General features: G+C 38.6%; 1 protein-coding gene across 1 annotated transcript in view; it reads right to left on the reverse strand.

Moving 5' to 3' along the window:
* Positions 1-27,760, reverse strand: part of LOC150076598 (uncharacterized) — a 461,481-nt gene that overhangs the window by 368,145 nt on the left and 65,576 nt on the right. The window contains exon 2 of the mRNA XM_090387387.1: positions 26,992-27,691. Within this exon, the coding sequence (XP_090243513.1) occupies positions 26,992-27,667 (676 nt within the window). The 5' untranslated portion in view covers positions 27,668-27,691. The remainder of the gene's footprint in view (positions 1-26,991; positions 27,692-27,760) is intronic.

Below are 27,760 nucleotides of genomic sequence, written 5' to 3' on the forward strand. Positions count from 1 at the left end.
ATTTTCTACCACCTTAAGTGTAGTACCACACAGTTGGTACGTTTCTCTGGGGTTACTTCTACCCATATGCAGTACTTTGCATTTGTCAAGCTTAAACTTCAGTTGCCACTTCTTAGCCCATCTGCCCAAAATATCTAGATCCTGTTGCAGTAGCACACTGCCATTACTGTCATTAACAACCCTGCCAACCTTCGTGTCATCTGCAAACTTCGACATTAAGCCTGATATACCTTCATCAATATCATTGATAAATATACAAAACAACAGTGGACCCAACACCGAACCCTGTGGGACTCCACTAATAACATTAGTCCACGAAGAGCAGCACCCATTGATTACCACCCTCTGTCTTCTCCCACTTAACCATCCTTTTATCCATTGTAGCAACTTACCCTTAATACCATTCTGCTCCAATTTGTACAGTAGTCTTCCATGCGCAACAGTGTCAAAAGCTTTCCTGAAATCCAAGTATATGATATCAAAATTATTTTTTGCATCCAGTTCCTTTGTGACCACATCATAATAACCAATCAAATTTGTCAGACAAGACTTTCCCTTAACAAACCCATGCTGTGTCTGAATTATTGCTGCAGTCTTGTCTAGATGATCCTGCAATGCATCTTTAACCAGTGACTCCATTATTTTACTCGGAACAGAAATTAAACTAACTGGTCTGTAATTATTCGTGTCACCCTTCGAACCTCCTTTGTGAATTGGGGATACATTTGCACATCTCCAGTCCGTGGGAACCTCCCCTGAATCCAAGGATGCTCTCATAATTATGGCTAAGGGTTTGCTTAGTTGCTTTGCCGCCTCCTTTAATATAACTGGATAGATCCCATCCGCCCCAGGTGCCTTTCTTATGTTTAACTTCAACAATTTCTCCTCCACTTTGCTCTCAGTTATTACAAAATCATTAAGCACACTGCTACAATTTGATAACCTTCTTCCATTTTCAAACTGTAATGATTCCTCACGTGTGAATGTAGATGCAAAATACTCATTCAGTTTGTTTGCTATCTGAGCAGGATCATCAACAGTCGAACCATCGATGTCAAGTGGACCAATCATATTCAGCCCCTTCCTTTTAGAGTTTATATAAGTAAAGAAATCCTTGCTGTTTTTCTTAGCATCTTTTGCCAAAGATTTCTCGTAATCCGCCTTTGCCTGCCGAACCTCCTTTGTGACCTGATTACAGACTAGCTTATATCTGCTACAGGCTTCTGCGTCGCCTGATAATTTATATGCATCCCATGCATTTTTCTTCTCTGTCACGAGTCTCATTAGTTCATTTGATAATTAGTCCATTTAGGCCTAAACCTTGAACAATATTTCTTCATCGGTATGAAAAGTCTAGTAGCTTCCACGATTAATTCCTTGAATGCTTCCCACTTAGAATTTACTGTTTGTAACATCGTCAGTCGATCCCACTGTACAGAATTTAAAAACTGTCTGAGACCACTGTACTCCCCTTTACGGAAGCAAAAACCCTTTCCTTTACCCCTGACGGTAGTTACCTCTTTGAGTAAATCCCACTTCAGCACACTGTGATCACTGCCACCTAGTGGTTCCTTTATCTGCAAATTCTTAATACACGAATGATCACTGCTGATAACCAGATCAAGAGTATTACTTTCTCTGGTTGCCTCTCGAACATGCTGCTGCAGAAAACAATCATCCAATAAATCCACAAAAGTCTGACTAGTGTGTGAGTGACCAACCCACAAGTTCCAGTCAATATCTGGGAAGTTAAAATCCCCCATTATAAGACATTCTGATTTACTGGCCCACTCTATTTCTCTGTACAATTGTTCATTGTACTCATTCGAGTCATTAGGCCTATAACACACTGCTACTCTTATCTTTGCTTTTGCAGTGCTTATGTCACACCAAACTGACTCAACAGTGCACTGTCCATCTATATCAACTGGATGCACTTCTTTTGATTTTATGTTTTTCTTAATTAACAGCATAACACCTCCTCCCTTTCTGTCCTGTCTATCCTTTCTGTACACATTGTACTCCCCAAATTCCAGTTCTGCATTCCTTATATCTTTGTGACACCACGTCTCTGCTATCCCAACAATATCCGCCTTTGATGTCTTGACCAACACTTCAAATTCATCAAATTTATTTACTATACTTCTAGCATTGGTATACATGCAAGCATACATGCTCCTATGCCTATTCCTTGTTACCCTAACACATCCCATATACCCAACTATTCCAGGATGACTGCCATCCGTCCCTTAAACCCCCAACACCCCTCGCTCCAGGTCGCTTCTTATTCTAATAGAAGTTGTGCAAGAATCACCTTCACCTCTGCCTGAGGTTACTGTTAAACTATTAGTCTTTGTATCCCCCCAAGCTAGCAGTTTTCCGACCCACCTAACACTGCCTCGATAGCATCAGCAAATATTCTTGCACCCTTTCTATTTAAGTGTATCCCATCCCTGTAGAAGCAATCTCTCCTGTTAACAAGTACAGTCCAGGCTGAAAAAAATTCTACCCCTTGAGCCTTGCACAGTCTTTCCAGGGCCGAATTGATCGACAAGGCTCTCATCATATACTCCCTCCTATCGTGTCTGGGCAGAATTGCAGACACTTTCAAGTTCAACCCTAATTCTCGGCTTTTTTTCAACAGTGACCTGTACTTGTTGAGTAATTCTGCCGGTCTCCTACTCTTAATATCATTAGTGCCAACGTGTACAACTATATCACCTTTTGTGCCCTTGAAAGATGATATCCGCTCTACAACGTCATCAACCTTTGCCCCTGGCAGACATACCCTGGTCCTGTTCCACCTATCCTTTTTACATAGCATGTTCCCCGTTTCCCTGACAATAGAGTCACCAACAACTAATAGTTCCTGTGGGACCAGCGCATTCTGCCTTGGGGGTTGCCGCTGTGTTGCGTGATGACCAAGTGCAAGCTCTGGCGTTGATGTGGGCAGCTGAGAGCTTGATGGGCCCCTCAATTTATTTCCTTCGAGGGCATCCACCCTGTCCTTCAAACTCTCATATAGGCCCATAACAACGCTGAGTTGTCGCCTGATTTCCTTACACTCCTTACATCGCGCACACACAAAGACATCCCCCATGGCAATATCATGTTCCGTTCCAGAGAGTTCGGCAAACATTTCACAAGTTGCACATTTTTTTAGGCTGTGACGCGTTGGAGAATCGCCCCCCTCAGTTCTCCCCCGAGTCACAACACTCCTGCCACTTTGTGCCCGTTGCTTTGCTGCTCTAGTTCGGGGCATGGTAGTTTAAATTAATAAAATCAATAAATTAAATGTCAGTAGTATTTGAATAGAAACTATGAAATAGAAACAGTGAAGCGTATTACTATATAATTATGCGTTAGAGCTACCTCAATTAAAAAATTTGAATTCCCTACAAAAACTTTGAATTCCCTATATACAAAAACAATGGCTACAAAAATCGAACAAAAATAACGGTTTTACCTATCGTAAGTAAAATCCACAAAACTCTTTATCTAAATTAAAATAAAAAATAACTAGCGTAACTATAACTATATGACTACGTATTAAGTACAATATAAAACAACAATCATGTAAATAAAAGGCAAACACTTATCGTTTTTGCGGAGCCTGTAACTGTCAGCTGTAACTATATATTGCTATATATTTGCAGTACTCTGCGTTCATTAATGTTAAACTTTAGTTGCCGATTATCAGCCCATTTTCCCAACTTATCTAGATCCAGTTAGAATAGCATACTGTCTTTACTGTCGTTAACAACCTTGCCAACCTTTGTATCATCTGTAAACTTGCACATTAAACCTGATATACCTTCATCAATATCAATGATAAATATACAAAACAACAATGGGCCCAACCCCGAATCCTGGGGAACTCCACTAATAACAATTGTCAACTGATTACCACTCTGTCGCTTCCCACTCAACCATCCCTTTATCCATTGTAGCAACTTACACTTAATGCCGTACCTCTCTAATTTGTATAACAGTACAAATTTGTACAGCACATGGTAGATGTGCAACAGTATCAAAAGCTTTCCTGAAATCCAAGTATATGATATCAAAATTATTTTTGGCATTCAGTTCCTTTGTGACTACATCATAGTATCCAATCAAATTGGTCAGACAAGACCTCCCTTTAACAAACCCATGCTGTGTCTTAACTATTACTGCAGTCTTGTCTAGATAATCCTGCAATGCTTCTTTACCCAGTAATTCCATTATTTTCCCCGGAACACAAGTTAAACTAACAGGTCTGTAGTTACTTGTGTCACCTTTTTAAACCCCTTTGTCATTTGCACACCTCCAGTCCATGGGGACCTGAAGGTGTGCAAATGTATCCCCCAGCGTCCAAGGAAGCTCTCACAATTATGGCTAGGGGGTTTGCTTATTTCCTTTGCTGTCTCCTTTAATATAACTGGATAGATCCCGTCCACCCCAGGTGCCTTCCTTATGTTTAACTTCAACAAATTCTACTCGACTTTGCTCTCAGTTATTACAAAATCACTTAGCTTCCTGTTAGCGTTTGATAAACATCTGGCACTCCCCTCATTGAATAACTCCTCATGTGTGAATGTAGATGAAAATACTCATTCAGTTTAACAGCTACATGACCATGATCAGGCAGCTGATAAACTGAATGAGTATTTTCATCTATTCCGACCCACCTAACACTGCCTAGATCAAGGAAAGGGATGAATCAGATTGGACCACTTAACAACCCATTTATGTTAAGTTGTCAAATCTGACTCATCACTTTCCTTTACACAAGTAAAGAACTCTTTGCTGTTTTTATTTGCATCCTTTTGAAGGCAGATTACGAGAAACCTTCGCCAAAGATTTCTCGTAATCTGCCTTCGCCTCCTTTGTGACATTATTACAGACTAGTTTATGCTTGCCATAGGCTCTGTGTCACTTAATACTTTATACATGCATCCCATACATTCTTCTTCTCTGCCACGAGCTTCATTAATTCATCTGACATCCATTTAGGCCTAAACCTTGAACAGTATTTCTTAGTTGGAATGAAAAGCCTAGTAGTCACCAAAATTAATTCCCTGAATTCAACGTTGGTGACATCATCAGTTGATCCCACTGTACAGAATTTAAAAACTGTCTGAGACCTCTGTAGTCACCTCTACGAAAACAAAAGCCCTTCCCTTTAGCCTTGATGGTAGTTACATCTTTAAGTAATTCCCACATCAGTACATTGTGATCACTGTCACCCAGTGGTTCCTTTATCTGCAATTTCTTAATGCATGAACAATCAGATCAAGAGTATTACTCCCTCTGGTTGCCTCTCGAACATACTGCTGTAGAAAACAGTCATCCAATAAATCCACAAAAGTCTTGCTAGTGTGCGAGTGACCAATCCACAAGTTCCATATCTGGAAAGTTAAAATCCCCCATTCTGATTTACGGGCAACATCAATTGGATGCAGTTTCTTAGATTTTATGTGTTTCTTAACTAACAGCATAACGCCTCCTCCCTTCCTGTACACATTGTACTCCCAAAATTCCAAATCTGCACTGCTTGTACCTGTGTGACACCATGTCTCTGATATCCCAACAATATCTGCCATTGATGTCTTGACTAGCACTTCAAGCTCATCAAATTTATTAACTATACTCTTTGCATTGGTATATATGCAAGTGTACATTCATTTGTTCCTACTCTTAGTTATCCTAACACAGCTATGTATTTAATTGTTCCACTATGACTCCCAGCACTACTGGAAATCTCCATTACCTTGCTTTCTAGGCTGCTGCTCATTCTAATAGAAGCAGTGTAAGAATCACTTTTGCTTCTGCCTGCGGCCACTGCTAACCTTTTAGTCTGTGTATCCCCCAAGCTAGCAGTTTTCCGACCCACCTAACACTGCCTAGATAGCATCAGCAAATATTCTTGCACCCTTTCTATTTAAGTGTACCCCATCCCTGTAGAAGCACAGTCTCTCCTGTCAACAAGCATAGACCAGGCTGGAAAAAAATTCTACCCCTTCAGTCTTGCACATTTTATAACTGATTTGGCATTGATGATTGATATTTTAAACGAAATTTCTCTTCTTTCAAATGCACTGCAAGCAAGAAATATAGACATAATAAAGGCTGAAAAACTCGTGATAAGATCTATTAAAGCATTTCAAATGCTTGGAAAGGAAAAGGGTTCATACAAAAAAAAAAAAAAAAGCTGATGAATTAATTACTTTAGAAAGCATAAAAATTATAAAATTTGTATAAAATCATCGATTTGTTGGGCTTCCTCAATTTTTTGGAACCAAATTACTGGAATATTGAAGAAGTACTAGTTCCATTGAAAGCAGCTGAAGAACAATTGCTCGTATTTAATGACATTTTTAAGTACCAAATTGATATTAATGATTATCGAGATTTCGTGGAAAACGTTTTAAAACATTCCCAGAATTATGCAATTCCTGAAAGCGTTCAAAGAGCTAAAAATATTGTCAGAACAATTGCTGTAAGTTCAGCAGAAGCGGAAAGGGTTTTTTTTTTCAAAGATGAACATAATAACAACCCCAGGGGCTCACATCTGGTGAGTATGGGCTTGGCACACCCATGGTCCTCAGCTGGATATCATCATTCTTCTCTTTCTTGGTGATTTCTCTCTCTCTCTCTCTCTCTCTCTCTCTCTCTCTCTCTCTCTCTCTCACACACACACACACACACACACACACACACAGGGTAACTCAATTTTTTTTTTGGCTGGTGCAGCATAAGCCTCAGGCTTCCTTGCACCATATGGCTAATAATAATAATAATAATAATAATAATAATATGTTAAGAGAAGGGAAGTCGCCTAACTGTTTCGAATATATCAAACACAATAACTATTAGTCTAATCGGCCTACCTCTAAAGGAATGGGATCCTACTCCTACAGTGGTTAAGAATAAATCATTCAGCCGATGATGCTCGGATAAAAGCGAAGAAAATTGCAAGTGAGGACGCCAATCAAGATGCAATATGGAAATATCTTAAATAACAGTTGTATTGTGTTTTTTTCAGATATTATTTAATATTTTTTCATTAATATTTTAAAACTTTCTTATAACATAATAAACTACCTTTCGGTATATAGTTTTTTTTATACTTAGATCGGTCATTAGGGCAGCGAACCGGTTGTTAAATTATTTGAATCCCACCACTGAAGTAGAGATAAAGGGAAACAATGGGAACCACGCGGAGAGGGTCCCTCGGGCGAGTAGGAGATCAGAAGCCACTAGTAGGAGAACACTCTTGAGAGTGCTAGTTGATGACTGAGACGGGAGTGGGCGCCGAGAGATCAACAGAGAAGGCACTCCTTCCCAGAAGAGAGAGAGAGTGTAGGTACAGAAAGAGGACTGCACCGAGAATTCCTACACCAACGTAGTGACGTCAGCGATGAAATTGTACCCAAAAATGTTTAGTTGTGAAAAAGAATGGGTTCTGGCGTAGCCCAGATGAGTGGGCTAGTCAGGAGCCAGTGGGATGGTAGATATGGATGCATTAGCCAGCCATCATTTTCAAGTGAAGAAAGTGTCTTCACTTGAAGGGGGCTGTACAAAATTGTAGGAAGACGCTGCAAGCTTCCTTCTTTACAATCAGAGAATGGAGCAAATTAAGGTCTAGAAGGTTGGTCTGAAGGAAGGGCTGTTGACTGAAGTCAAGGTAAGTCGTGCAGGAAATGAGCCCATTCCTTCTTCTCGCCGTAGATACAGGTGTAATCCTCAACTGTCCCAAACTGTTTTAGGTGGTCTTGATGGAGCCGAGGCCGGTCAGCAAGTCTCCAGTTTCGGAGTAAACCAGGCCAGGGTGTGTTTGGGTAAGAAGCTAATGTCAGCTATGAATTTTCGGGTGGCTTTGCTTTTGCTTCCAGAGGACTAGCAGGACTGCCATAAATTGGTAATTTATCCTTTGTATGGTTGTCTTCAGCGAGAGTGGAAATTTCTAGGAAATTGGTTGGCACCCTCTACAGAGCTAGGGCTCCGTAGAGGAGGCCACAAAAAGCAACAAAGATCCAGATGGAGGTTTCCACTTACCAGAGATAACCTGGAGAGTTGGAGTGAATTTGGTTCAGTTTATCTGCAAAAGTTTTCTTTCCTCTCCCCCTCCCATGGAACCATACAGGGGCACCATAAGAAGTTATCGAATGATTTAACTTATTTTTTAATAATTTTTACTTTATTTTGTTTTAACACTAAGATATTTTTTTTGGGAAGGAATACAGCTGCATATATGAGGTTGAGCGCCCAGTCTGTACAGGTCACCTGTGCTGCTATATATTTCTTGACTTTGCCGTTCATATGGTGCAGGTGTGGCATAGGATTCCTCGTATATTTCACTGTCGTGCTGAGTTTCAGGGACTTACCCTGAATGCGGATAACAGGTCTTCTGATGTCTAGAGTACCCTTAATGAGGAGCATCTTGGTATTGTTTATAAAATAGAAAAAAAAAAAAAAAAAAAAAACAACGCCAGTGACGGTGATACAGAAAAGAAAGGAAAAGGCAATGGTGCTGGCTGAAAAGAAAAAAAAAAAAAAAAAAAAAAAAGATTCATGGGGGACTAATCCAAGAAAAAAAAAAATAATAATAATTTACACTTCCATGTGATAATTATGCACACGTAGTACAAAATTGGACCTCGAGGCACACTTACGCCATATCATTAAACAATAACAAGTATTCATTGCTTACCAACCAGTAAGGTTGTTTATACATGTCATGCCTAATATCTTCTAAACAAAATTAATATTAAAAATATTGTAATATTAATATTACTACACAATTTACATTATTTATAAATAATGTAAATTGTGTAAATAATGTGTAATGTATTATAAATACATTCAGCAATTATTACATGAAATCTAAACAGCTTTGTATAAAAGTATAACAAGGTATGTACAAAAATGGTTCACTGAATGCACTCTTCGCAGCCTGAACTGTATCGATTACAGTAATCATTATTCATATCTGATGTTTACTTTAACATCTTCAGGACCATTGTGTTGCATCCTGTTAAGATCTTGACAACACTGAACGTTTTCTGAGAAATACGGGTTGAGCGAAATACGCGACTGACGAATCCGATACGACTCCCAGCTTTAAAGCAGGAACGACTCTGTCCTGGTTGAAAATTAGTAAGTGCATGAAGAGGAAGTCTAAGATCATCATACAGCGAGCAATGAAACAATATGTGATCCCAACTTTCTGGTGATCCACACGAACAGAGGTCCGTTTGAGATAAATTGAACCTAAAACGACTCTGGTTCATCGATGCATGTCCTGTCAACAGGTAAGACGTGCATATATCCAAGGAAAACCGCAATTGAACACGTTTTTCCAGAAGAAATGAAACTTATTGTATAAGTTTTCTCGTTGCACCAACGGAAGCTGTGTCCCATCAGGACTGGCAGATATTAAGAAGAAAGAACGAGAAAGAAGGAAACCTTCCACAGCACAGTCTCCTTTCTCGTTTACTATCAGCTTGAAGGTTATTCCCAAAAATTCAGTCTACTGGCAAGTATCAGCAGAGCAGGCGTCAAGACTATCCTACAAGCATTAACCATATATAGCAAAATGGTTCTCTGCAATGAAGTGGTTTAGATTTAAAGTGATTGAGTCCTGCTCTGTGAAATCAGGTTAGTCTGTCTCTTAAGAGGGTTCTATGATTAAATTTTCTGTTTCGCTCGTTATCCAGCTGCCACGACACACTGACGACTCATGGCCTCGGCTGCCCTGAGTTTTAACACAACTTAAAAGATGAGTTGTGTTCTCACCACTTCTGTCTGGATGGTTATTTTTTATCAGTAACCTGAAGGTACCTTGTGCATATCGCATATTTTAATTAAACTAATAAACAAAAAAATTATTATATTAGTGTCACCCGTAAATGATTACATCTACCCATATATTTATTTTGTCTGTAAATTGCGTGTGTTCTCTGGTCGACTTGCCTGTTGCTGGCCAAAAAAAAAAAAAAAAAAAAGTTTCTGGGGGAGGGGAACCTTGCTATCTACTCCTGAGACCGACTAACTCAGCTAGGGACTGGAAAAAGTTGTCCCCCTAGCACACATAGCGGAAGGTAAGTGAAACTTCTTTAGGCGAACATTTATCACTTGATCGAAGATCCCGTATTGACTGCATTAACCCATCAGGCGACGAATGCGCATGATTTTTTTTTTTTTTGGTAGTTGTTGGCGCATCGGCTTCTGTGGCCATAATGTACCCCCCAAGGTTTTTGCAGTACTTTGATCCAAGCCCGAGGCAGGATTCGAACCCGCGACCTTTGGGTCATGGTCCCTTTAAGGAGAAGCTGCTTGGGTTCTGCCTTGTTGAGGACCCCAACTGCACATGTGGGGAGATCGAGAACTGGAACCACTTGGTCTACGACTGCCCAGAATACGAAGATCTCAGAGGCATCCTGATCACAAAGATACACTACCTTCCGAAAGGACTGGAATCCCACTTCATTGACACAGAAGAGGAATACAGAGCACTTTCTCAATATGCGCAGGACCTCTTCGAGAGGAGAAAACTGCTAATTACCATAAATCGTGTCTGAAGAAAGATCACCACAAGTTAAACTGTACAAGACCATAAAATACTATCCAACAGAGTTACTACAGAGAAAAACCTTGAGACAAGTGAGTGAAAAACACAAGGACGGAGCTTACCCCATGAGCGACTGGACTGAAATCGACTCAATATTGAAGAAAAGAGACTTAACGCAGCACAGCTGCCAAACGCCATTTGGCGACTTGAAGAGGGCACCCTAGCCTCCTTCATCTTTAATACCCATATCCCCGGTGGGGGGGAGAGACGGTCTTACTGTCTCATCCCCTTCTCGCCATTCCCACTTTCCCTTCTGGTGGGGCATGGGCATGCCCCACTGACTTGGAGTTGCCTCCTCTCTCGACTCCATACTTCTGTCTTTTCCCCCCAGACTTCAGTCTCCCCACCCACTCTACCTGCACATACGCAACGAATGCCCTACACATCGGAATTGATTTAATCATCTCCAAATTACGTTTTTCGCCCATACACTCGGCGTTTCAATAATTTAGCGTTATTCCCCATAGAATTTACCAAAAAAAAAAATAAAAAATATATATATATATCTTAGTTTATTTTTTAACTTTCTTTTCCTTTTTTTTTTTTTTTTTAAAGGTCCTAGCCGCCGAAATCTCAGGAAATTAAGCGGCAGGACCTGCCAGAGTAAATCTTAGTCTACTGGTGTTTCCTGGTCTGCCTCCACGGGGCGAAAGTGGGGCAACGTTGGGCCTCAGTAGGGGTCCAGCGGCTAAACGACCAGATGAACAACGGTACATGACATTACACATATACAATATCCATGCACTTTTAAATCTCTGGCATTTCCCAGCGAACTGGTTCACTCACAATGAAAGCAACGCGGAGATGGGGGAAACCCCTGGTGCCGTTTGACCCTAAACACACTTTACACTTTGGGTTGCCAGGCAGGCACTTTACCCACTCGGCTAGCCCGGTCGGTGAATGTGCATGAATATGAGCCTCGGAGGTATGAGACGTTCCGTTACCAAATCTAGTTTCGGCAAGTGCTGTGGCATCGGATGATATTTAAAACCATTTCACTTCGATAGTGTCGGAATCAGTTTGTTTTTGAGAGAGCCAGGACAGCTGTTACAGGCTGACATTTGACTTACATCCTCATTTGGAAATGCTGTTTGAAGAAGATGTGATCTCGAGCTGCCACAATCTTCACATCGTTCTTGAACCAAAGCCGATCACACAAGGAACAGACTGAACTGAAATAATTATCCAGGAATGTACGTTTAAACTATGCATGGATGCTTCGGTGTTTCTTAAAATCCTGTTGCAAGGCATGTATTTACGCCCTCTACGTGTTGAACCATTTGACGGAATACTTCTGACAGTCGGTTTTGGCTGCTTCGCTTTTTGTTTACGACTAGGTTTCGAGGACTCTTCATCGTTTTCATTTGCAGTATCAACTTCAGTGACTCCTCCTTTCAAATTCACCTTGAACTATTCTGAAGATGTGAATGGATCTTCACATCTGAAGATGTGACTGGAACAAATAAGCCGGAGAAGATCCATTCACATCTGAAGATGTGAATGGATCTTCTCCGGCTTATTTGTTCAACTCCATCACACGTAATTTCTTCCGCTGTGGAAATAGTTTAGAAATAACTTTGTACTCAATGGAGGTGGTTTCGGTGGTCGCATTGCACGTATACGGGCTCTATACGCCTTACAACGCTCACTATTAGTCTTCGACATGTTGAATTATAAATTCTTTTCCATAGATTTTTTTTTTTTATTAAATACAGCGGAGAGTGAAGAAAGAAATAGCCTGACGCAATCAGTAAGGGTACTGATTCCGTCATGCGTCGCTAGTGCCTGATATGGAGTGGTACAATGGTGGGGAATGAATGATTTCGATTCTCATTTTCGTCAATCCACGGACGTAATGCACTATACGTGCTATATACGCCTTACAACGCTCACTACAGTAAACCCTCGCTTTTCGATTGGTTCACTGTACGATCAAATCACTTTACGATGGATAGATACTCCATAACAAAATACCGTCCACTCTAAGATATGTAGTAAGCTGCGGTCATTGTGATCACGTTTACGAGTTGAATTTTAATTCTGTTAACGGCGTTTCTAATAATCCAAAATAGGAGGAATATTATCCACAGACTATATTTATTTTTATAGATTTACACTTTAGTACCTTATCGATTAACAAAATTAATTGATACGTGAAAACCGGAAGAATATTTTGCACAGGTTAACAAAAGAAAAAAAGGCAACTACACCTGGTATTCCCAAGTAGCCGCTACCAATTGCTAACCCAGCTTTACGCTGCTTAAGTTCGGTAATCGAACGAAAATTGAGCCATTTAGCCTACAGCAATAGTTGGCTGTGCAGAGTGCCCGTAATGCATTTATTTATGGCAGCGGTCGCATTTTGGTTGCGTTTGTCAATTCACGAACGCAAGTTACTCCCATCTGAAAACTGCCTGGAGCGGGCCTAAAGAAGTTTCACTTCAGAAAGCCCATTAACGGTCCTCGCGTCATCGACGAGATTCGAACCACAGGGCCTTTCCACCTGGTGTGGAGAGGTCGGTGACGAGACCACTGTGCTACACGCGCAGGCATTAAACTAATAAACAGCATGACGGTTTCAAAAAATCTGGATAAGAGAGAAAATTGGTGTCAATTTAGACCTAGTAGTAAGCGAACTGGTAACTGTCGCGCACAATTTACCAAGTATCAAGTCCATCATACAAGCATATGTTATTTGTTAGCAAACCAGAAGCACAACAGTAAGTTCACACGTGCTGCCATCTTCTGTGAAATATAGTTACTCATTCAATAGAAATTAACTCAATACGTTGTTGTGGGTGGGCTAGGCCAGCATGAAAAATTGTGACACTCGTTAAATTACAAAATTTTAATACACCTTTCTTACTCCTGTCTAAACACCGCAACAGGCTTTCTTAATCGACAAAGCCGAGTATTTTAGGTTCATTTATAAGCCATTCTTGACTTATAAACCGAACTAATCAATGTCACCTTCCAATTCTAAATGAAAATATTTCGTTTTAAACTTCGGATGAAGTCCTCGAGTAACGATGAATGGTGTATGGTCGATTATATGGCTGGGGTGCATAAACATTCTTATTCAAGAACGTGCCTTGTCCTCAAAATTGAACTGCAGATTATGAGAATGGGGTTGTTTCAACACCAACACATTTCGATTGTTTAACGTTTTAAGGAGGACGGAGAGAATGTAGCAGGCGATCCTCGAAGTGGACTACCGAAAACTACCTACAGCCTAGAAGTTTTGGACAAAGTGCTCAATTTATTAGTAAGTAATTTGCGATCAACGTTTAGAATGTTAACAAGTGAGCTTAATGTGAATAAGGAATCGATAAGATCTATAATTACCACAGACTTGGAAAAAATTACTACAATGTTTGCGTAATGAGGCAAAATTCAGAAAAAAAAAAAAAACAGTTAAAACGCACACGACTGGACGCTTGCAAAGATTTTGTTCAAACAGCCGATAGTGAACCTCGTTTTTAAACAGTATTATTACTGGGGACAAGAGTTGATTCCAATACGATCCTGAGACCAAAACACAAATTTCAGAATGGTGATTACAAAGCTGACCAAGACCAACCAGACTTGGAACAGTCCTAGGTTGGAGGCTGTTGCATGACAATGCGTCTTTTCACACAGTGATAAACGTGAGACGTTTCTGATTCCAAAGCAGGTTTAACTGCTCAAACACCATCCATTACAAGGGCATGCTGCACAATTGCAACCCAGCCCTTCAGGTTCTTGCGAGCGTCCTTCCGCTCGATACTAGCAAATATCCTTGGACACTCCATCAATAACCTGAATGAAATCAGGCAGGAAAAGAAACAAATTGCCATCCTACTACTTCAGACTTGGCAGGACAGATGGAGTGCTACCGACAAGGGCCCAATCACCAAGAAATTTATACCTTATGTGAATGCCGTATTTCCCAAGGCTCCAAATTTTAACCTATACCGACTAAGTGATGTGTCATGTTTAGCTAGTAGCTTGATGAGCTCTAAGAAATTCACCTCATTTGCACTTGGGCCACGTACGCCTCTGTATTCGCGATGGCCAAGCCTTGTTTCACCAAACACAGAACTACATTAATGATACTTGTTAAAATCAGTCTGTTCTTTTCTATTTCTTTCCTGTCACGAGATCAGCAAAAACAGTCTGATCACGGAATAAGCGAGTTTTTTGTTAAAAAGAAATCCGTTTCTGTGTTTGCGTATTGTTCGCGTTTTTAAATTTTGTATACTCCCTTGGAAAAATTTGTACAACCGACTTTTGGGGTATCCCAAGGATCCAACCTATTTGAGGAGTTTGTAAACAAACAGCAATAAAAGCAAAACACAGCATTGGCTCCTGATGAATAGATAAGCCTGGCACTTTAACGGCCACTTTTCTCATGTTTTTTTTTTTTTTTTTTTTTTTTAAATACCACTGTGGTACGAAATGGCGACCAGCTACATCCTTTGGAAAATTTTGAAAATTGTCCTTGAGACATGGCTGGCAAGGACCTGCATTTAAAAGTACTCGCAGAAGAGACGGTGTGATTGGTTTATCGCTAAACAAATGCGGGTCTGTCTGGTAATCTACTTCAATATTAATAAGTTCAGAAAAGACTGAAGTTTCTCCTTGATGCTCTACATGAGAAATATCAATGTCGGCTATCGATAGTGGAATATCTGTTTCATTTTTTTTTTATCACTTCTTACCAAAGTATAATCCTGAATGTCGACACTATTACTGTTATTTTTATCACTAGAATTTGTTGAAATACTTTCAATGTGATTGGTTTCATCTGCAGTTTGTATATCTTTCTCCTCTTCATTCCTATTGATTTCTTCTTCCGTGAAGGAAGAAGAAATCAATAGGAATGAAGAGGAGAAAGTAGGACGAAAGCAGGTTCTAAGCGCTGATATTTAGCCCCTTCTTTTTCAATTTTTTCCTGTTCCTTTAGCTTTATTCTATCCCATTCAGATAGCTTTTTTTTATTGCTCACCTTGTAAATTCTTGTTTAAAATTTTTATGCCATAAAAATTAAAATTTCCATAGCTTAAACACTTTTTTTTGGACACAGTCTCAAACAAGATGCAATTGCAACAAATAATTTTTTTACAACATTCATGCTCAAGTTTGTTTCAAAAAAAAACTTTCACAGATTTTAAAATCAACGCCATCTATACTGGAATATTTTTAAACAAAAGTTTAAATCAATTTTTGTGTGACATTTCGAAGAGCAGTGTTTATAAATACAGGTAGGCCTCTACTTACAAACTTTTGAGTTACTAATTCATAGATACCAACTTTTTAGGGTTCAATTCAAATATCGTGCAAATCTATATAACATCATGGTAACTGGTGAAGCGGAGAGCGCCGACTGTTTCTGCTGAAGAATTTCCGAAAACACATTATGACATCTTTGAATCTGGGGATTACCAGCCACAACAGGTATTCAATGTGGACAAAACCGAGCTCTTTTGGAAAAAGATTACAGCTTACGAACCAGCTGCTGGTCCCAATTAAGTTCGTAAGTAAAGGACTTGCCTGTCGTTTTTCTAAATTGTGTTTCAATTAATTAAAAGTTTTGGCATTTAAGCATTATCTTCTTTGAATTTTAAAGCTGCTAATTTTGAAAAACTGAAAACTTTAGCATCTTACCTTGTTTTTTGATGCAAACTTGACTCAAAAAATGCTAAAAGGCAGCTGCTTGTAAGGCAAACGTTTTACTGTCTGTTTGTAAATATGATCTATTTCCCTGTCAAGAAATTGTGCACCCTTCCATAGGCGCCATTTAAGGCAAAAATGTTTTTGTGGGAGCAAATGCTCCCCCCAGGTACGCTGCTGGTCACCAGCGAAGGTCATTGGAAATATTTTTTCATAAACTTAATTATCAAATAATATATATATATATATATATCGTCGATTCTCGAGTATGTCGAGAAATTTTGAAAAAAAGTTTTCAAAATCAAAGTATGGGGTCACCTTATAATTTACGGTTTCTACATATGGAAAAAAAGTTTGTTAATAATTTAAAATAATTGATAAAAAAAATTAATATATTATAGGTAAAAATTCATCTTGTGCCCAGTTTTCTTTATAGAGCGAGTGCGATGCAAAGATTATTGCATATTTAGTGGCGGCTCATTTCTGATGCCCACTTTTCAAACAATTTGAAACAGTTGCTTAACAATTTGATATTTAGGTAGGTGATAAACAGTTCATTGATTTTATAAAATACATTAAAAGAAATATTCCATTCATTTACTGTCAAATGCTGGTTTAGGATCAAATACAATAGCTGTGAACACTTTGCTTATACAGCGAAATGCGTAGAACAAGAAAAAAAATAAATAATAGCCATCTGCCGCAGTTTTCATTTGGCTGTTACTCCTAAGAAAGTGTCACTCTCTAATAAAAAATTTCACTTTTCCTCTCCACATTGACGAATGCTGGATGCGTAGTGTCATTTTTTTGTTCTCAGCTTTTCTAACAGATGGCAGCACCTCCTGATATTGCTGAGCGGTGGTTTTTGAGAATTCAGAAAAACCAGCTTGTATAGTACCGCACTTTTATATTCATATTTTATTCACGCAGAACTAATTTTAATTTCTGAAAGAGAATTTAATGATACAATGCCGAACTTTTCTGGAAATGGTTTCAGAATCGCTTAAAAGAAAATCATTTCAAAACGAAAAATTAAATGAAAACTAAGGCACCAACAACCAATGTTAAATAATGTACCTGCATGTTCTTCCGCTGAAATTTTATCAAGAAACAGCAGCAATATCAAATACATTTTTTCAGTGCTTTTTTGTAAAAAAAAAAAAAGTGCCGGTACTCATTCTTTGCTATCAGGAATTCAGTGCCCGCACGGATGACACGGCTGGCACGCAGTGGGTGTCAGCCATGCCAGCTGTTTCCGTCTGTTAAGGAGATCACGTGACACTGGGCGGAGTCAGCACCCGTCAATCACGGCCGTATCGCTAGCAGTACCCGATACTGAATCTCTACCAAATTGAAAATTAAAACGATATGAAAAGTAAACCAAAAAATTTTCCTGATATTGTTACTTCAGTAGTAATGGTTTTGGAATAAATACAACAAATTAATTTTATTAACACAGTTTATTAAGTATAAATTTATTATACAAGTATATAAAAAATAAGTCAAAGGTGAGTCTTATTTAATAAATAAAACAAAATAAGTAAAATGTAAAAATAAGTACCAAGTAAAAAAATAAGTAAAAACAATTTCATAATGAAGTTTTATAAAATATTCCAAAGTTTTATTAAGTTCTCATCCGACCCAATATGCCGAGTTCTTTTCTTACTGTTTGTGTCTGTTGCTAGATGATGTTTCCGAAGCAGCCACGAATCAACGTATTTTGCTGGATCGAAGCCTGTCAGCGGTGGGCCTACAATATTAAGAAACAGTAGTGAAGAAACTGTTTTTGTCATCATCGAAGACCTGGTTGGGCTGACGATCAGATTCATTTGTGAAAATCCTCGTTCACATTCACTTGATGATATCGTATCGTACTCAGAGCATTCATTAAATTCTTCAATTTTTCCAATATCGTCTTTTCCATTAGGTACTCCCGAAACCCACGAATTGTATCTCTTTCATTTAACTGAAACCGAATTGATAATTTTCTAATTTCATTCTCACCAAATGTCACTTGAGAGTTAGTATCTTCAGGCCAATGTTTCCTATCAAGTACTCGGGCCAACGCAGCGAAAAACTTTTACTATCAAGCAGTTCTGCTTTCTACTGATTGTTTCAAAGTCCTATAGAAAGCCCCTGGATCGATTGGAGAATAATTTCTGTGGTCTGTCCCATGAAGTGAAACTGCTTGAAATCGTAGATTTTCGGCAGCTTTGGCGGCATTTCTGTAATACTGTCCCGGAACTGTTTGTCTTACAAGAAAAAGTTGTACAACAATTTCTATTTTTTTATTCGCCCTGTAAAAATCTATATCGCGCTCCTGCAAGTCCAAGCTCAAGTCTGATAATTCTTGAAGAGCATCACACATTAAACTTAAGTCTAATATAAAGTTTGTAGTCGTAATTTTCTTCTGCAATCCTTAATATGTACATATTTCTCTTTGGTCCTGCATCGAGTCATTCTTTGTTCTTGAAAATGATTAACTAACGCCTCATTGTTATTCCAAACAGCTGAAACAGACCAGAAGCTCGATGCCACCCATCGTGTGCTTAAAATTCTTCCAATTTTTAATATTCAATATCCAGCGATTTGGCACACACCCTCTGGCATTTTTTGGCGACCCGTTATACATGACAAAGTTTATCAATATTTTTTTTTTTTTTTTTATGTAAACCCCAAACACGAGAGGTGTTAGAACCTATAGTACTTAGTACCGTGCTTGGGTTGGAGGTTGGGAAGACGAAAGAAGATATTTGTTGACATTGGATTTGAACTTCTGTAAACTGTAATTTTCAGGAAATACGTATAAAGGAGTGGTCGTTCAAGAAAACGGCAGTTGAATGAATAAACGAGGAAGATGAAAAGTTGGTTCTGTGAGTTTGAAGTTGGACAGTAAATGGATGTTGGCTGGTGGCGGCACGTGTTCGGACTGTTTTGAAAGAGAGAGCAGGAATTATAGAAGCTAATTCAGAAGAACAGTGCCCATGGAAGTATCTGTAGAAGTGGGATGCAGCAGAAACAGTATGTCTATGAGACAGCGAGTGCAGAGACTCTGTTAGAGATGAGTCATTAATTAACATAACTGCTCTCTTCTGAATGGAATCAAGAAGCCTGAGAGATGTTTTGGGGGCACCACCCCCAGTTGTGGGAACAATATTCCATGGCAGGGCGGATTTGCGATTTATACAGAGTGAGCAGCTGTTTGGAAGAAAAGTAACGCCGAGAGCGAAAGAGAAAACCAAGTTTTTTAAAGATAAGCTGAGTTTTAGAAGGGTTGAAATCAACTAAGTTGTCTTTGCCCCACTGGAGAATTACCTGAAGATCGGCATTGAAGCAATTGGTAGCAGATTTTCGAGAAGTTGAAGCTGATTGAGCAGGACAAGGTTTCTCAAAATGGAAAGTGGAATGCAATGTGCTATCATCGGCAAAACTATGGATAGGATTTCCAGTCAATGGAAGAAGGTCATTAATATACAAGAGGAAAAGAGTGGGGGAAAGAACTGAACTTTGGGGAACACCGGCATTGAGAAGTGGAGAAGTTAGAAGACAGAGAGCCATCTACCATCATCCTCAGTGAGCGATCAGAGAGAAAACTGGATAACCGATTCCTAAAAACAGTTGGCAAACCACAAGATGGAAGCCTGTTTAGAAGACCTTTACGCCAAACACGATCGAAAGCCTTTCCGATGTCAAGAGCAACTACTTGTGTTTCACCGAACCTTTCCATTGAATTTGTCCATAAATGGGTAACATAAGCCAGAATATCACTAGTGGATCGACACTGACTGAATCCATACTGGCGATCGTTGATCAGACGGAAGGTTTCTAGGTAGTTTAAAATTTGGCGGTTAATTTATTTCTCCATTATTTAGAAAGAGTAGAAGTAATTGCAATGGGCCGATAATTGGACGGGTGGGATTTGTCACCCTTTTTAGGAACTGGCTGGATATGAGCAAATTTCCAAGCAAAAGGAAAAACACCTTTGGAATAAGATAGTGAAAAAAGGCGGCAAAGAATAGGAGTAAGTTCGGAGCACAGGTTTTGAAAACAAGTGGAGAAATACCATCAGGACCTGGAGCTTTCTTAGCATCAAGATTCGTCAAAATCCTTCTGACATCCTTTTGACGGAAGACCACAGGAGGCAAAATGGAGCGTGTTGGGAATAGTAGTAGGCGTTTTACCAAGATCGTTAATGCATGAGTTGAAAGAAAAATGGGATGTTAGCAAGTCAGCTTTATCCTTGGCTGAAGTGACAACAGAACCATCTGGTTTGGACAGAGGTGGCGGTTAATTTATTCTGAACTGGGTCGGTGTGACTAGGCATTGAATGGAGCGTGTTGGGAATAGTGGGAGGTGTTTTACCAAGATCGTTAATGCATGAGTTGAAAGAAAAATGGGATGCTAGCAAGTCAGCTTTATTATTGGCTGAAGTTACAACAGAACCTAGTGGTTTGGACAGAAGTGGGAGCAGAGATGGGCAAAAGTTGCGGTCAATAGCTTTGGCAAAAGACCAGAATGCTTGGCTACTATTAGGGCAAGAAGCAAGTTTTCTACTCTTAGCCTGTTCAAACTATAGTTTGGACTGGTTAATAACTGCTTTACAATTGTTGCGAGCTTTAGTGTAGGCAGAAAATGAAACTGAAGAATTAGAAACAAGCCAATTACGATATGCAATATATCGTAATTGGCTTGTTTCTAATCGTTCAGTTTCATCTTCTCTTGAAGATGAAAACCATGAAAACCAAGGTTTATATAAAGGAAAAGATTTTAAAGTGGAGTGTGGGATAAAGGATTCCATTCCTGCAAGAATAATTTCACTGACACGATCTGAGCAAACGTTGACATCAGAAGTTTTGAAACAGTAATCGGACCAAGGAAAAGAAGAAAAGTCTCGCAGGTCATCCCATTTTGCATTCTTGTAATGCCAAACAACACGAGGTTGGGAATAGCCATGAGATAAAGGTTCCATTGGAGAAGAGACAATCACCAAGTTATGATCTGAAGTGCCTAAAGGACCTCTCACTTTGACCGTGTACTTAGAAGGGTTGTTTGTGAGAAAAAGATCAAGCGTATTGGCTGTATTAGGATTGTCCGGTATTCTTGTAGGTAAATGAACAATCTGTGCTAGGTCATTAGTAATTGCAAAAGCCTCAGCATCTCGACCAGCTGGGTCGGTGTGACTAGACATCGGAAGCCAGCTGGGTCGGTGTGACTAGACAACGGAAGCCAGCTGGAGTTGTGAACATTAAAATCGCCAAGGATAATTACCTCACTGTTAGGAAAGTTGGACTGGAGAAAGGAAAGTTGCAAAGAGAGGAAGTCAAAGAGCTCCAAGTGATTAGTGGAGTTGGGAGAACGGTAGAGACAACAGATGAATTTGACACAATGAGGTAGAGAGATTTTAAGCCAGAGAAGATCAAAGAGAGGAGATTCCAAATTGCCAAGTCTCTGACAGGGAATATCAGAATGGACATATGCACAAGTACCACCTTTGAGGCGAAAAGAATCATACAGCGAATAATTTGGGCATCTGAGATGAGCAGTAGTTGAATCAACCGATAACTGAGATTCTGTGAGGAAAAGTACATGGAGTTTGGCAGACTGCAAGTGGAAATGGACATCGTTGAGATTACAATTGAGACCACGTATATTTGTGAAATGAATTAGGAAGTGCTTGGGAGGTTTAGATCTTTTCGCAGATAAGCTTGCTCTATTAGTTTGACATTTCATGGTGTATTCAATAGTAAGAAAAAGTGGGTGAGACATGCTGTATGAAGTAATGAGAGTTTTGGATATGGCGTACACATGGTAAGAATATACCCAGATCCTTGACATAACGTGGCCTCGACAATGTTCTCCACATACACACTACTCGGACTCCCTCCAGTCACTATCTGGAAGAGTAGAGGTAACAAGATTATACAAAAACTAGCTGATCCGGAAGTTTCCTAGAGAGTTACCAATAGGTTCAGTCCGGTGTACTAACTAGCGGCCGGCCTGCGAACACCGTTTTAGAGCTGTACCCTCGAAATGTAAGGAATATTGAATCTCACCACGATATTCATCATTACCTCAAAAGTCATCAATCATAGTGCATGATGGAAGAGATGGGGAAGGGTTGACCGGAACTTAGCTCTAGAGACTAAACATGGGTTCCACCACTTCAAGCCTCCAATAAGCAAAGTTGTGGTATTGCAACGGTTGATGAGTCATCTACCACCTAGTACTGCCTGGTAACAAAGAGGGACGGCGTTCCTCCATGTGGTGTGGGCGCCACACCTCGACCCCTGATTACGTTGGTTCACACCTGGATGGTCACCCACCATGTACTTGTGCATGGAGGTTACACCCAGGATTACTAACAGTCCCACCATCGTGAAGGTGCAAGCAGAGGATTTGGCTGTCACAGACCGTCCGGACTTCGCCGAAATTGGGTCCACTTGACTTGAGTGTCACCCAAATATCAGTTACATCAGCGTTTTATACTCACAGTTAGCAAGTACAGCTTGTCTGGCATATCTAAGAGAATGTCTGTGACAACCTCAAGGACCAATTTAAAATGCTTTAAATATAGTTGGTGATACTGTGAAATCCTGAAACGGATTTCACAGTATCACCAACTGATAGTTCTAATCTGTGATTAGCGCAATGCCGCACTATTAAAGAAGGGAATTTTTGTTTCATTAGTTTCGTAACGCCACTTTTATTACCCATCATAACAGCTGCACCATCACATGTGACACAAACTACGTGTGTTTTTAAATAGTTTTCCGTCATTCTGTATAACTGAAGACAATCGAGCAGAGAATGAAATATCCCTTTTGCAGTAACACTTTCGAGTTCAATCAAGTCCAGAAACAAATTTACGGGAGATCACATTCCACAGTGAAATATACAAGTTCGAACGTAAATGATCAAATCGGATTTCCTACTCTCCATGGTCGATTTGTCAATTATCAGTGAAATTTTACTGTTTGACGTAACGATTTTATTAACCAAATTTTTTCTAATTTCATCACTAATGTTGGTGGTTGGTTTGTTGTTGTTTGTTTGTTTGTTTGTTTTTTTTTTTTTTTTTTCTTAGGAGCATTAGCAACTAAGGCCATATTGCTCCGGGATATGCGGTGGTGATTACCTAACCTTCCTGCATCCTCCGTATTTGGTGGTGACGGGCTCGAATCTCTGTCTAATCAAGAAGCGTGTACTACGCACTGCTGCTCCTTCCCACCTGGCTACGGAGGCGCCTCATCACTAATGTGATTCAAGATGTTCAAGAATACGACCCATGTCAATCCCATTTAATTCCTGTAGGTCAGTCTCTCATTCAAAATTATGAAAGGCTAATTTTCTTTGGTCAGCTTATAATATACAAGAGCCCCTACGAAATGGCATTTCCAAAGGGGGTGGTCAAAAAAGAGGTACATGAGTTTCCCGAATATGCGGTGCGAAAAATTCTCTTATTAATTTTATTAATTTTTATTAACTTTTATTAATTAACTTTATTAATTTTTCGTGCGATAAAAACTCTTTAAACAGATATTTTCAAGGGGCCCTTTCTCAGTTTCCACAAGCAGTTTAATAGCAGCTGTATGACCCGCTGTTTCCTTGTGATCGAAAATTTTCTTTCTTAAAGACAAAGCTGTTGCTCTCTGCTTTCGCCAAAATAGGTTACTTCATTATTTACCCATTCCTTAGAAATCTTCATGCCCATCTTATTTTCTACTCCAAGAGTTCCAATTTGTTTACATAATGCACAGCCAAGTCTCTTATTTTGATAATTTAGCCAATCATTAGAAATAATTTTTTTAATCAACAGTCCAGCAACTTGGCCAGTCATTTATGTTAGTCATCCCTTGCTGTTGGACGCGGATACCATCAGGAACAAAAGCAGTGTTTGACACAGTTTCTGTAATTCGGTCTTCACTCACATTTTCACTTGATTTTAATTTCTTAACTATGGAGGGTGAGAAGAAACTAGTAATTCTTTTCATTTTGTACCTACGGTTCAAGATAGCATAAATACAGCATTTACATAAAATAAACAAATAATTACATACAAGCATCGCAATTCCCATGTATATATGTAAACCATACTACAATGCACTACTATCTCTCTCTCTCTCCTCAATTATTCTCAATATGCGAATTATTAACATACTAATTCACTTACAATCTTGTTACCGCATGGGAAAATAAATACAACTGTTGCGTCTGAATTGAAAATGCACAAATACAAAGTTGTGTTGAACAAACTTTTACAAAAGCCACAGAAACATTAATGGCGAACCAATAGGAGCCCCTACGAAATGGCATTTCCAAAGGGGGTGGTCAAGAAAGAGGTACATGCGTTTCTCCGAAGTGAGTGGTACTTCTTAGATGAACAGAACACCTGGGAAAGTCAGATAATCCCCAATAAAGTAAATCTACAGTCGGAACCTCTATATAACTAAGTCGATTGTTCTTTGCAAAAATTTGTTAAACAAAAATTTCGTTAAAAAGAAATATGACCTTTTCCACAATGAAAAATAATTCAACATTCTGAAATACAGTAAAAGATGGTAAATATATATTCTAACATTTCAAAACAATTTATTAATACATAACAAATTAAGATACAATTTTTTTTCATACATGGATGCACACAATATTAGTACACTTAAGAATTATTTTTCAAAATATTTGGTTATCTTTTGTTGTACACTGTATTTACTGTATATCGATCATTTAAAAATTTTTTGCATTTGTTTTAACATACCTTTTGTATTCTCAGGAACATCTTCACACGACGAAGTTTCAAAAGCAAAAGGCCACGACGAAGTTCCAAAAGCTGCCAACATTTCATGTTTAGAAGGTTTAATACCTTCGTTATCCTCATTTTTCTTTTCTTGTCATTAGCTCTTTGAACTAGTTCTTAAATTTGAATTTTTTTTTTTTTTTTTTGTGAAACTGTCCAAAATGTTGATGTCACTGAGGTACTGTAACCATGTAAATAGAGATATGAAAATTTACAGACACATTTAGGGAAAAAAAAAAAAAAACACTTCTGCGAAACAACAGTTGATTATTTGCAAAGACAACCACTCCTAATTCCCGAAGAGGGCGCTTACAGTAGAAGGTTGAGCAGAGCCCATTGTTCGCATCGGGAATACCCCTTGACCAGCGCAAGTTCTCGGTAAGTGGAACAGGTGGTCGGATAGGATTTACGAGTATCACTAAGTGGAATAATCCCTTTTTGCTCTCTTAATTCCTGCAGCAGCACTAATTGCCTAAAGTGTCTGAAGGGCAGAAGTGTGAACAGTGTGTACCGAGTCTCCCTAATCTGTTCGTTATATGAAATTTTTTTTCGCTCAACCGAAACTATTTTAAGTTCGTTAAACAGAGGTCCGACTGAGTAATCTAAAATTTCAAAAATGGTTATAAAGTTTAATATAGATAATATCTTAACAATAGACAGTGAAAAAATGCAAATTTAGTTAAATAACTTTAAGCGTATGTATTTGAATAATGGTTAAACATGTGAAAAAAAAATTACTGAATATTTCAAATTTCGAAAATGTACTGCATGCAAATGTCACACGCTGTTAAAAAAGGTGCCGGTATGTCGTACCGGCACAAAAAAAAAAAGCCCTGCATTTTCTTATCCCAAGACAACCTAAAACCAACCCTTATTCCTCATCAATCTAAGGATTAGGGAATTATAAGTTTGCTGCTTTCATCGAAGGAAACGAAGAGGTTTTTTTTTTTTTTTTTTTACCTTTTTCTGACTGAGCAGGGCACGCGAGTAGAAAACTTGTTTACCAGAATTAAAAATTATAGCATAATTAGGACTGAACATCGTACAATAGAGTACAATAGTAGGTGCATGAAAAAAAATAAATTAAATGATGAAAACAAAGAAACAAAAAAAAAAAACATTAAAGTAATAATTTCTTCAAAAAAAAAAAAAAACCCTAAAAAACTGACTGTTCAGGACCGTGTGCATATGAGATTAAATTTGTACTTATCAATGTTTAATTACTTCGCGCCCTGTTTGATTTGAATTATTCTTATTCCATTTTGTCTAAAAATTTAAAAGTAAATTAACGTAAAATTAAATTTTCATTAAAAATAAATTTTAATTTTTAATGGAATTTAATTAAAATTAAATTTAATTAAAGATTTTTAAATAACTTTTTTATTTAAAAAATATAAAGTATGGAAAATTTCTCTTTTTCATGTCCGAATACCATTTAAATTCTCAATATTTTGCTGGACACTGAGCTGACTTGAAAATATTTACACAATTATATTCTATAATTCCAACTTTTCACTATTTCGGGCAAACCCTTCCCCATATCAGTCCAAATTAACGGAATTTTTACCATTCTTCCTTTTACGAGATAAAGAAGTGCTCGTTAAACAATTCTGAATGTTGGCTGAAATCTGATTTCAGCCGTATTCAATTTTAAAAACTAAAACCTTCTACATTAAATGACATCATCCTTATTTGTATTCATCGTATTTGTTTGTTATTTAATATCTCATTCAGTCAAATCCCTAATATCCAGAAAAATGATTTAGATTACATTGGTTAATATCAGTCCATCATAATTACGTACATCACGCTTCGATTTTCTGCAGTTCTATTTTACAGTTGCGAATATGTAATTCTTGTAGTACTTAGGGTTCAGTTAAATTTCTTCTCATGTGGCTATACAATGAATTTTATACAAAGAAAACACTTACCTAACTGGCAGTTCTCATCAAGTTGAGAGACACTTGGACTGAATTCCTCTTCCTCTTCTTCCTCTGGAATAGCAGATAATTCTCCATCACAGAACTGTGAATGGGGATTGTGAAAATACACGCCAGGTGTGGCAGTTTCTGAAGGGTTATTGCTAAGAGTGTTTAATTCGAGAGGAACAGAAGCATAAACTGGCAAAATTTCAAATGTAGGTTTCTCAACCGTGTTCTGTTCGTCGAAATTGTTCTCGTCATTCGGCGAGTATGTGAGGCTCCCTGGGCTATCTTCAGACTGCAAAATCTTCCTGTTTTCATCGAATACATTTCTTCTCAGTAATTCAGAGCTGCATGAATTGCCTTCTCCAAGACTGCTGAATTTATACAGTTGCTCGTCCCCACCAACCGCGTCGTTCTTCTCTAAGTAGCAATTAGTATATTTCCAGTTGCATTTTTGTCTCTCACAACGATTGTACATTTGACGCACATTTTCGACGATGCTCTCAGCTGTAGGCGGAGAATTGTTCTTTGTAACGTGAAGATATTCAGCGGCAGTAGCCTTGGGTAAGAAGTCAGTACCCAACTTGCTAGGTTTTGCTTTGTTCGAATGCTCGTCGCCATTGTCATTCAGTTTTTCTTGAAAGAAACGAAGGCTCTCTTGAAAATTTATGCAGTCTGTCATTGAAAAGGATATGCTCGGTGGGTTCTTGATCATGAAAAAAGGAAAAAAGAAACAACAATATTTAGATAAAATATGAGAAATTATAAGAATTAA

This window comes from Mastigoproctus giganteus, chromosome 13, assembly GCF_048544385.1.
Source record: "Mastigoproctus giganteus isolate SK-2022 chromosome 13, ASM4854438v1, whole genome shotgun sequence".
Classification (NCBI taxonomy): Eukaryota; Metazoa; Arthropoda; class Arachnida; order Uropygi; family Thelyphonidae; genus Mastigoproctus; species Mastigoproctus giganteus.